General features: G+C 34.0%; 1 protein-coding gene and 1 pseudogene across 1 annotated transcript; both read right to left on the bottom strand.

Annotated features, from left to right (window-relative positions):
• Positions 1-2,514: 2,514 nt before the first annotated feature.
• On the bottom strand, positions 2,515-6,273 carry LOC129872684 (G-type lectin S-receptor-like serine/threonine-protein kinase At4g27290). The gene is made up of 7 exons (XM_055947612.1): positions 4,995-6,273; positions 4,322-4,456; positions 3,812-3,966; positions 3,507-3,717; positions 3,145-3,379; positions 2,873-3,056; positions 2,515-2,811 (listed from the first exon to the last, which is right to left on the bottom strand). Exons 1-7 carry the CDS (start codon positions 6,271-6,273, stop codon positions 2,515-2,517), a joined length of 2,496 nt encoding a protein of 831 aa, XP_055803587.1.
• A 4,189-nt stretch (positions 6,274-10,462) lies between these two features.
• Positions 10,463-12,086, bottom strand: LOC129872683 (berberine bridge enzyme-like 22; annotated as a pseudogene).
• Between the last annotated feature and the right edge of the window lie 280 nt (positions 12,087-12,366).

Below are 12,366 nucleotides of genomic sequence, written 5' to 3'. Positions count from 1 at the left end.
TCAGCAATAAGAAGTTGGGATAATAATTCAGAATATTTTGTAAAATCTTTTTCGCGATATTGCTGTTGCAGGAGCATATTCGCGGGTGAAAATGTGGAGTATGTTTTTTCCAGTTTATCTTGCTCAGTGATTTCGTCTCCGCATAAATTTAACTGAGCTATAATTCTAAATAAGACAAAATTATATTCACTTATATTTTTAAAGTCCATTAGTCTCAGATTTAACTAGTCATGACGTGCTTGTGGAAGCATGACCAACTTCAGGTGGTCATATCTTTCTTTTAAATTTTTCCACAATTTCAGGGGATCCTTTAATGTAAGATATTGTAATTTTAGCCTCTCGTCAAGATGGTGGCGGAGAAAAATCATAGCTTTTGCACGGTCTTGACTAAATGCCGTGTTATCATCTTTGATGGTGTCTGCCAGATCCATCGATTCTAGATGAATTTCGGCATCAAGTGCCCATGATGAGTAACCTTTTTCAGAGATATCAAGAGCAGTAAATTCAAGTTTTGAAATATTTGCCATTTTATAAAAATAAAATTAAATAAAAATCTTAGCACTTTTGTTACCTTGAATAAATAGCAGAGCTTCGTGCTGATAATGTGTTATAAATTAACTAACTTCAAGATTTTATAACAAAAACAGAGTAAGAAAATATAGAGAGAAAGAAAGAAAGTATCGTATATATGTGTTCTTCTCTTACTGAAGTTGCACAAATGAGTGCAACTTATATAGGCACACAAAACTCAAATTTTGCAGGCAATTTCTACAATTGTCCAAGTGGGTGAGTGTTACTAGGATAGGGACATCCATATTCAATACCTAACATGTCCACTTGAAAATCAACCTCCAATACATAATACTAACATTAATTTTATTTTTTGCACTTTTACCTTTACTCTAATAAAGGCGTAGAAAGATTAATGTGATGAAAGCAAAAGTAGGAATTGGGTTCAAGTTATCCTTTTATGTTAATGTTTCTTAAGGACATGCAAAAGAGAAAGAGAAACACGAAGTAAATGGATGAGCACATTAGATTCCGAAAAAAATCAAAATATCATAAACTATAAAATTTGAACCTCCAAATATGAGTTTAAATCTTTTTTTTTCCATAACTTTCGTTAGCCATAATTCGCTTAATATTGGACAAATATAAAAAATATTAATTTTTGACAAATTTAAAAGGCCAAAACAGTTGGGTACATACTTTTGGGGCTACTATTTTAAACCTAGTCCAATTCAACAAAAGGGACTATTTTTGTCTCTTTCTACTTTTTTATTTTTTTTTAAGCTAAAAACCTTTGGATTGATTTTAAAAAAAATAGCTTTTAGGTCAAAAATAAAAAGTTAAACTTAAATGAATTTTAAGTCAAAAATAAAAAGTAGAGGAATGCCTACTTTTAGTTTTTAACTTATTTTAAGTTATTTTTATATTTGCTAAACACTTTCAGAAGTCAAAAACTGATTTAAAAGTAGATTTGATCAACTTTTAAATCAATCCAAAAAGGTTTAAGTGGATGATTGGATTGACTAATTTTAAGTGATTTTTGACTTTTAAGTTCTTTTAAAAAAAGCCAATTCAAGCGCCCACTAAACTAGAATAGCACCTCTGAGGTGGTGGTCAAGTCCTCCAGCCTTAGAATAGTCAAAATAAAGACATGATTCTCTGTATTTACCTAAGATTTATTGAAGTGTAAATGTTATCATGTTAAATTAATTCTTCAAGTTCAAGAATAAATCAACAAACCCTTTCAGGCTCAGTGGGGCTAAATAAGGAACTGTCGTCTATATATACAATCGATGAATTGAAGAAATAAGGTAATATAACAATAGGCATATGCATCTATATAGATTCCTAGCTTAGGTTAAATTTATACATCGATTACTAACTGATTGATTGTTTAGCATACTTTAATGTGCTAACACATGTTAACAAATATAAAGACTAATGCTCTTTAATTTTACTGTGTTTTATACTTTGAGTGTATTTTAGCCCCAATCTCTCCAGGTGTGATATTATCATTCAAATTTAATGATGTTATAGTTTGTGTTAATATCAACCATATTTATAATTAAAAGAAAATTCAAGATCCTGTATGAAAGTGATTCATTAAGTATATCGTATCATTTCAAGCAAACTAAGAAAAAAACATAAATTGTAGAGATGCTTCCATATTTGGTGTCTATTGACTTCATTCTAGTACTGTTGTTTCAAAAGACGGAATATAAATAGAAAACCTTTAAGGTATTGTATTGCATGAAGCTACACAAAATTCACATAAGCTCTAAATTAGAAAAGGTCATTCAATGCCTTTATAATGGATGATCCCTGGAATTTCCCAAAATAGGAAGCTCAGTTTAAGCCTCTTGGGTTGTTTGTCAACAGGAATTTCCATGTTTATAATTTCAAGTTATAATAGTAAAAGAAGAAAAAAGGAAAAGACTTCAGCCACTGCATGCTTACGATTTACTAACTTCTTTCTCTGCAGATTTGTCTCTTGATATTAGGTCATCATGACCTTCCGGTTAATTCAGTAATAGTTAGCCCATTCACACTTTTGCGACTCCTGCTACTGTGACTCGACTCCTTATAGAAGTAAGGTTCCCGGGGCACACAATTGAACCTTGACATTTCATTCTCCTCCAGTAAGGAAATCACCTGAACCATTGAAGGCCTGTCTTGGGATCGCCGTTGACAACACAAGATCCCAACAAGGACGCATCCTAAAACTTCATTCAAATCACCTGGTTTTTCTATCATTGGATCCAGTAGTTCTATGACATTCCTTTCATTCCAAATTCTCCAAGTCTGAACAGCAAAAGGTCAATCGTGTACGTTGTTTTAGCACTAGGTGAAACTTCTATGTAACCAATTTAAGTGAAACAGGGGATGATATACTTACATAGCCTACTAGACCAATATCATGGATTGGGTGCCGATAAGTCGAATTCCTTTGGCCACTCACAATCTCCAATGCCAAAATTCCAAAACTGAACACATCTGTTTTTGTTGAATATTGTCCATCTTTTATGTATTCAGGAGGCATATAACCACTACATCCACAATATAAGAATATCAGTAAACACTCTAAAATATACAGAAACAGGTAGTGATAATGATAATGAGTGCTAATCTACTTACTACGTTCCAGCTACATGCTGAGTCTTTAATTCAACATCGTGTTCGAATGACCTTGCCAATCCAAAGTCAGATATCTTGGGTGTCATCTCTCTGTCTAGCAAGACATTGCTAGCTTTTAAGTCCCGGTGGATTATTGTCAACCTTGAGTCATGATGCATGTAAACTAGTCCTTTTGCGATTCCTTTGATAATGTTTAAGCGCATTGGCCATGTTACTGTACCCCTTCTTGCAGGATCTGGACATGTACAGAAAGAGTTACCCTATTTCACTCGGATAGGCCCAAATTTCTGTCTTTATGGCTTTTCCAATATCAAAATAACACATATAATTGTAAAACAAATTTGTAATTTAAGATGACCTACCAAATATGACCTTGTCTAGGCTATTATTCGGCATGAACTCATAGACTAGGAATTTTTCTATTCCATCTATGCAGTATCCCAACAATTTGGTTAGGTTACGATGCTGTAACGTTGCTATTAATTTGACTTCATTCTTGAACTCCTCAACTCCTTGACACAAAGCCACGTCCTGCTTCTTCACTGCTATTTCTACTCCAGTCTCTAGTACACCCTACAGATTTATGCATCATTTGGGTATCAATTCTGTTGTCTGAGTTACCTTAAATATGCATGCATGTTCATGCTTGTTGAAAAGAAATAATAACCTTATAAACATTGCCAAAGCCACCATGCCCTATCTTATTAGCCAGCGAGAAATTGTTAGTGGCTGCAGCTAGATCACTGGAATCATATGCAATGACATCCGTTCCCTGCATCAAAGCTCCTACAGAATTTTCTGGCTGATTGGTTTCTGGTTTATCTGCTCAGATGAAGATATTCTTTTGAGAAAATAAATTAATCAGACAATAATGGAAGTGAACCATACCTTACTATAAGTATCACACAAGCTAGCTTACAGGGTCATGTGTTCTCTAATGCAAAAGGAACTACTCTAGTTAGCAGATTGGGGGTATAAGGAACCTTTTTTTTCTTCATTGCAGACTATAGGGTATTGGCAGAACAAGATGCTTTTGAACAATGTCTCTGTTTATTCTTGTCGTCTCAAGAAATAAAGGAGTGTTTGCTCATGAATGGTGTTTAAGTGAAACTAAGCTTTGGCTGTGAAGAACTACTATGAAAATAATATATAAGCAGCGCAAAGTGATTCATTTTACCTAGCACCTCTGTACTCCTTGCTCGACGTTGAAACATAATATATGAAAGCAAGAGTAGTGCCAGCACTGAGATTATAGAAACAAATGCTATCCATTCCTTTTTCAATTTGCTTTTCCCATGGGAAACAGGTGCATCTATTAATAAGAAAGTCAAAGGTGTTAGTTGTTTCTTACTCATAATATTCAGTTAATACAAAGTTAAAGATTTTGTAATGAGAACAACTAGATGCATGCAGGTTGTTTTCATCTTTTGCTAGATTGTGTAGCAGTTATGTGATAACATTCAGTAAAATGCTTGAAACACATTTAATGTTTCGATATCATAGAGATACATATGCATCTTGAAAAGTTACACTGAAAATAGCTAATATAGAACCGTTTCCCTCTCATAGAGATGAGGGATGAGTGATTCATGTAAGAAGCAAGTTATGGACACAATTTTTTTTATGACAAATCTCCAGGAATCACTTAATCAAGCACTAATATGAAAATTCTATTTATTGATGTTTATGCACCAATAATCAACTTACACAACTATTTAATTTACTACTTTACCCTTCAAATGTCATTCATGCACACATTATTTTGCAACATAGTAAAAATAATTTAGGCATTGAATCAGTTGTTGTGTCACAAGCAAGCAATCATATCACAAATAAGCAATCATTTTTACCTAGTTTTTCGTGTGCCATCCGTATAAAAATGTCATTCCCAGCTTTCTGTGAATATTTCATATCAAGTAAATCTCCCAACCAAACGAGACATTTGCTTCCATTTCCGCTGATATTGATGTTAGTATAGGCCATACATGATCTTTTGTCCAAACACTTCTCCTTGCATTCCTGGGGGTACAACATTCCCCAGTAAGCTGCATTATCAGGCAACTTCAGTCTGGTATTCTTCACAAACACGTCTTTATCAGTATAGCTAAGTGGGTTTATTCTCCTACATCCTTGGGTAAAATTCATCTTGTCATCTGGTGATGAAGCTTTGAAACCATCAAGACACCTGCAGTGGAGATCTTCATCAATACAAACTCCATAAGGCCCACAAGTGCTATACTGGTCACATATGTACATATTCAGTGTCTTCACTCCACCCCAGCTATTGGTAGCATTATTCCAATTCAGGAACTGTATTTTCCCCTCTGGATTTAATGAAAGTTTCAAACTCCAGTCGTTCTTGGCTTCGAATGTGAAATAAATCGCATCCGTATTGGAGTTAAATATTGGTGTGAATGCCTGGTTATCCATGAGGGCATAACCGCCACTGAATCTTTGACCATCCCAAGGACCCCACCTTGAATTTATTCGCTGGTTTTTCTCAAGAACTAGTTGGGGTGACTGACCTGAGTCACCTGAGTCTAACCTGAACAAATAATCACCTGGAGCTGGATCATCACTTGCCCTCCAGGACCTCATGGATCGGTCGATACCAGTTTTCTTGTCCCAGCCGAGCTTCATTCCTGGTAACAATGTGTCAACAGGGTGGTCAAAGCTTTGCCACAGGTACTCTCCAGCTGTCAGATTGGTAGAATCTCCAAACACAAGATTACCTGAATCCAGTAGCTTCAGAACTGGTCTGGGAACAGTCTGGTTTGGATTATAAATCCAAACGACTGTTCCTATAACATCTTGGAGAAAAATGCGTCCTTCTGTGTCAACTACAAGCATTGCACCACATCCAACTGGGTTCATTCTATTTCCTACCCATACAACAGTACCGGGACCTATACTCTTGTACCACAATCCCAGGTATATCTTGCATACAGGTAGTGAAAAAAAACCAAAAAATCCTAATTTAAATTTTTGGTGGGACGAAACTAAATTCTCATATTCCCAGAGGATTTGATTTGGGAATAAAGAATCATTAGCAGCACCATAACTTGTATAAAAAGCTATGAAGATAAGGAGATGACAGATAGTGAATAGAAGAGAAAGAATAGCAGACATTGTTGGAAAAGATGAAAAATATGAAGATATAGGCTAGCAAAGCGCTAGAGAAACTTTTAGTAGAAAAGATGGAAAAGATGAAAATATGAGCTCTGTTGTTTCCCAGCCCTTTTAACTTAAGAGGAAGGACAAAAAAGTAATTAGCATTGTGTCCGCATTAACTGAAAGATGAGGTCGCAATTTAAATTGTGCAAATCCACACTCCATATGAAATAAAATCATTCAGAAGAGAACGCAAGAATATCTTCATGGTTTAATTTCTTGTTAGTTCTATCATAAATAAAATATTTTTATTCAAGCTCATGATGGACAAAAGAGTAAATAAGGATTGTATCAGCATTAACTGAAAATCAGATTAAAATTTAATTTGTGATAATCCACTCTCCATATGACATAAAACATTAAAAAGAGAACGCAGAAATATCTTCATGGTCTAACTTCTTGTTAGCTCTATCATAAATAAAATTTTCCTCTAAAAAAAGAGTTCACTATCCAAGGCTACTGAACTCTCTTTAGTTAAACTTTGGTTTGAAAATTAGTTAGAGAGATAACTCTGTCATTAATGAATACTTCAAAGGCCTCTAGTAAAAGTTAATATGTGCAATTCCACTCTCAATCTTAAATAAAATACTAAGACGACTGTCAATTACTCGGCTATATTTCACAGAATATGCTTCTGACGTCTTTGGTTAGAGAACAGCCGAATATCATTTATGATTCAAAATTTTGTTACCTCTAAACATAAGTAAAATTTTCCACTAAAAGAAAAGTGTTCAATATCATCTCGTTCAGTTTACTCCACACACATCTTCAAATAGGACCCTCTTTAATGTAGTTTCATCATCCAAGGCTCATGAACTCTTTAGTTTAACTTTTGTTTGAGAATTAGTTAGAGAAATAACCGTCTTTAATGCAATACTTTAGAGGCCAAAGTTCTGCCCCCCCCCCCCCCCCGAAAAATTTAACACAAAAGAAACGTAACTGACACTAGTGGTTTTGGTCTATGTAATTATTGAGTATTTTGCCTTGCAAGAGAACGTAGTCTATTAGGTAGTATGTGTTTAGGCAGACCACGCATAATCTTAAGAAAACGTCAAAAAATGTATACAACTTAAGGGGATACGTTGCAACAATTGTGACTACGCCAGTTCTCGATCTATGTTTGTTATTTCAAACTCGACAATTTTCCATGTTTTAGTGAAGATGAGGCAGGTCGTTTCCTTTTTAAAATGTATTCCTCAATCATCTTCAAAATCACGAAATGTTCTACAAAATCTAATCCACAACTAATTTAAACATGAAGCATGGATTATTGCACGTCTCACATAGACAATACTCATTGATGAACGATGCATTCTTCCGTGCAGTTATTATCTCCAATACTATGACACAACAGCTAAACTCAGACTGAAAAATTATCAAATTTGAAATTTCAAGGGGACATATATAACCTCTGCATGCCAACATAACATGACCATGTATTTTTATTGAAATAAAAATCAGAAGAAAAGGAAAAGAGTAACTATGTCACAAAACCCACAATGACTGTCACTGTCTTCTGCTCTTTTAGCTTCATCTGCAAATTAAGAAAATTGAATTAAGTGAAATGTGGTATGCTGAAAATTGCTTCTCTCTCAGAATCTATATGCCAAGAGTCTCAGGACCTAACACAAATTGAAATTATCCAAGATATACTCATAGAACAGAACTCTCTCTTCTGCTTTAATGCAACATCCCAAGAACACACTAATTGCATTCATACATGATTTAGCTTCTGACTTTTATTCTTCTACTTACTAAAGAAAAGTCACGAGAACTTTCAAAAACAGTATAGACATGCCCAATGGTTAGCGTAATATTATAATTAGCTTAATTTCTCCTTCTGGCCTTTTCACTTGAATCTAGCTATACCAGCAGGCCAAGCAAATATAGAAATGAGATGTCGAGAATAAAATGGAAAGTTGATTAATATTGTTGCTAATTATTAAGTTTAACCTAATATATATGAAACTTTAAAAGTAGCAGCAGTTGATATTATGCTGTTCATAACCTCCAGAGGAAATTACATTTCATAAATAGCAAGTACTTATTAAGAGACTACTAAACATTTTCAGATCATTAAAGAGATCATATAATAGAACCTGTGCTTCATCAGTCAATAGGCACTATTAGCAGTTTGGAAACAATATCCGCTAAGGAATAGGACAGCCAAGTATTGACATGTACATTATTCTTGACGCGATTCATAAGATCAAACAATTTGCCAAGGCACACTGCATACTGATGATGTAAATATTCTTCATTATGTCATGCATATAGTTTGCCAGCTAAACATGAGTTCAGTTGGATAATTGTATGAAAGTGTGTAAATAGTGCTCCTATGTGGTCTAAATTTCTCTATAAAATTTGAGGAATATTGGAGTTGATATGGACTTGTTTGGACTCAAAATTCAGTTGAAAATTGTCACATCGACATGGTATGCCATGTATATACTGTATATCACTTATATATCATATGTATGTCACATGTATATAACAGTAATACATATGACGTACATTAAGTATATTCCAGATATTCAAATGACATAACTGTGACGTACAGAGTGTATATATAAAACAAGACAACACCTTTTACATCAGAAAAAAACTCATCTTCCCTCAGTTTTCACAACTGCTCCGCTAAGCCACCAGCAACCACCATAACTATTGGTCATTACAGAGAAATAAATAGCAGGTGAACTAATTAAGTTAATGAAAGAGAGAGTTATATACTTGTGTAATTCTTTTACTTTGGTGGATTGATTTTGAGAGAATTGGTTTTAGTTTAATTTTAAAATTGTTAAGTGTTTGTGAACATGTTTGGTTTCTTTTAGACATCCATGGTGCACGCAGGTGGGTGAAGGAATGCATTTTCTTATGCCAAATAAGGGGGTACGTGTAGTATACAGTGCCAACCCCAAGAAGCTTTAAAATATGAAGATTATACACTAGAATCACTCTAAATTAATAAACTCTCTAACATAATATTTTTATCCAATTCTAATTTGGGTCAGTGAAAAAAATCACCGACTTCAATAAGATAATATATTTCTGGATGACCCCAGCTATATAAATATATGTTCTCATTAATATTATAAATTAATAATTCTTTAAAATTACAAAAACATCTAAGACAATTTAGTGAAATATTATCCAAGTGTTTTTTGTTAAAATTTGAATCAAGTTGAAACTCATTTCTAACTTATTTTATTGCATCTAAATTTTTTGGTATTGTCTTCGATAAGTGTTTTCTTACACGTAACTGTTTTCAAAGGTATTGTATCGTCTTCAACTTCATCATCAACATTATTTTCTCCGATGTTATTCACAATTTCTTGTAAGCTTTGGAACTCTGAACATGTATGATTTCCAACCCGTGTAATCCAACAGGCTGTTGACATCCATTTCATTGCGATAATCGAGATCATTAATCATCACCTCAAGTTCATGAATGTCGTTAATTAATAAATATGACAATGATTTTTATGTAATCAAAATTAACCTTCATTAAATCTCGAAAATCCTCTTTAAATAATTAATATTAATTTATCGATTAAATGATACCTCTATAAAATAATAATATTTCATGATCCCGATAATATTAATTTAGGAAGGTTTTACTGTAGTTGACAATGCAAGGAACTTGTTGACTTCACTGCATCAAAGGCACCACTTCATGGACATTACATCTGGACCATATGTCCCACTCAGGATGGATTTAGAGTTCTATTTACAAATTTCGATTGACCGAAATTCTGTATTTGTATTAAGAAATTCGCTTGATAGATAAATTTATTAAGAACCAGTAAGCTTCTAGATCCACCTCTAGTACCACTACGTATAGTATAGTTCACAAGGTTAGTTGGGAAGAGCTCTTCTGATTCACTGGTCTTGGAATGAAATCGTGATTTGTGCTGTTAGAATCCTCGGAAAGCTAACAAATAGTTGTTGTTTTTTATTATAAAAAAGCTGAGAACAATTATGAACTATTTGGAATTCTTTTCATAAGAATGTTCTACATATTCCATTAACATTTTTTATGCAACAGACACTCATGATTTATTTTGCAAATTGAGAAGTGATGAAGTTGACATAGTGATACATTTATTGAATTCGAGAGGGGAAAAAGAGGAATGATCTTTATAAAACTTCAAACATCTTGATGCAGTCCAGTTGACATAGGATCCAGTCTTCTTAAGCTATCAGTATGATATAGTGGAATACTTTGTTCATTTCTGAAAAAAATTGTTACTCTTCACTTTAGCCAACCTCTCAAAATTTACCTTGAAATACTTTTCACCCCATGTTTTGGCCTTGGAGTAGCTGTAGTCCTCATGATTTGTTCCAAAATAAAGGTCCCTATAATTCAAATAAGCAGTTCTTGGAGAGTTTGCAACATATGGCTCCATTTCCTTGTACAGTTTCCTCATCCATGCTATCTTCTGGCTTGATATACTCTCGCTCTTATTATACAAATTCCCCTTTCTATGAGGGAATGGTATTTCAGATTCTGAAATGTCATCTAGTTTTCCACCCTATGGCTCCATTATTATTTGGGGTCTTTCTTTTTTTCAAAAACAGTTGCTCTACCATTTTCCAACCCTTTTCTGGAGCTGGAGTCTTCACAAAATCAGATGTGGCTTTAAGATAATTTTTATGTATTGGAATATTCTTTTCTAGCAGAACTTCAAGGGACTCATTTGTCCTCTTGCCGTAGAAATACAAAACTGATCCAATCCAGGAAGATTCGTGACATTCTTTATTAAGGCATGGCCTGTTACTACAGTCCTAAACAGGCTGTTGGAAGCAATCTTTTTTCTCCAGATCAAATTCAGGGAACTTTTCTTTCAGCAATGGGATTAACTCATCAACTGGTCCAAGATATAGTGCTTGAAAAAACATTAAAACATACTTGTCATTCCCTGTTCCATCAGTTTGGATAACTGCTCTGATGAACAAACCATCAGGTAGTTGATGTGATGTGTTTTCCCATTTTTGGAGGAGATTTTGGTTACTCTCTAACTTCTTGTAAACAGTGAAAACAGTAACCTTATCCGGAACACGAAACTTGGTTTGAGTTTCCATGTCAAAATAACACCAAAACTTGCTCCTCCACCTCCTCTTATTGCCCAAAACAAATCTTCTTTCATTTTCTTCCTATCAAGAATTTTTCCATTAATATCCATTACACGTGCATCTACAACGTTATCAGCTACTAAACCAAATTTCCTCATCAATGCGCCGATCCCACCACCACTGATGATTCCACCAGTGCCAACACTGAAACAGACACCGCCTGAAAATGCATGAACTTTACTTTTCTTGGCAATTGCATAGTAAAGCTGGCCAAGGGTCGCCCTGTTTGAACCCAAACAGTTTCTTCATTTAAATCAATCTTGATTTTATTAAGATTGCTTAAATCAAGCATGGCAAATGATAATTCAGAGCGAAAGGATATGCCTTCATAGTCGTGGCCATCACTTTTGATCTTGATTTGCAAGCCTAGTTTTTTAGCACAAAGAATAACAGGCTTGATTTCTGATTCTTTCATAGGGGAGATAATGAAAATGGGATGTGAAGAATTCAATCATCTGGAATTTTTTTTGAGCATATTCAAGGATAGATGAATAAGTTGGAGAATTTGGGGTGTAAATATTTTGTGTAACATTGGTTTCAGAGTATTTAGAAAGACACTGGACAAAATCTTCATGGGAGTAACATTTTGCCAAAAAGAGGAAAACTAGTAAAAGAGAGACAATTGGAAGGCTACCCATTTCTTTTCTTTGGAATAGAAGAGGCATAAATAGAACGGAATTTCTATAATGAGAATGACAGAGAATAAGCCGTATGAGAGGAAAGAAGATGAATTTGATTATGACGCATCCTTTCAAATGATCATATTTGTAGAATTTTTAGTATAAATCTATTTATTCAAAAACTTAGAAAAAATATAATAATTTAATCAACCGCTTGACTTTGAGCCTAGTCACATGAAAGTACAGATTTAAATCCGGTTTTCAGCTGGCAAGATAAGTATTTTAATTTTTTTAATAT

Source organism: Solanum dulcamara, chromosome 11 (assembly GCF_947179165.1).
Source record: "Solanum dulcamara chromosome 11, daSolDulc1.2, whole genome shotgun sequence".
NCBI lineage: Eukaryota > Viridiplantae > Streptophyta > Magnoliopsida > Solanales > Solanaceae > Solanum > Solanum dulcamara.
Note: the sequence above shows the minus strand (reverse complement) of the source record. Positions and strands in the feature narration are given on the sequence as shown.

Coding starts and splice junctions, on each gene's coding strand:
- LOC129872684 (XM_055947612.1), bottom strand. CDS start 6,273: ATGTCTGCTATTCTTTCTCTTCTATTCACTATCTGTCATCTCCTTATC. Junction 3,380..3,506: donor CCTAGACAAGGTCATATTTG/GTAGGTCATCTT, acceptor GTACATGTCCAG/ATCCTGCAAGAAGGGGTACA. Junction 3,057..3,144: donor CAGCATGTAGCTGGAACGTA/GTAAGTAGATTA, acceptor TTGTGGATGTAG/TGGTTATATGCCTCCTGAAT.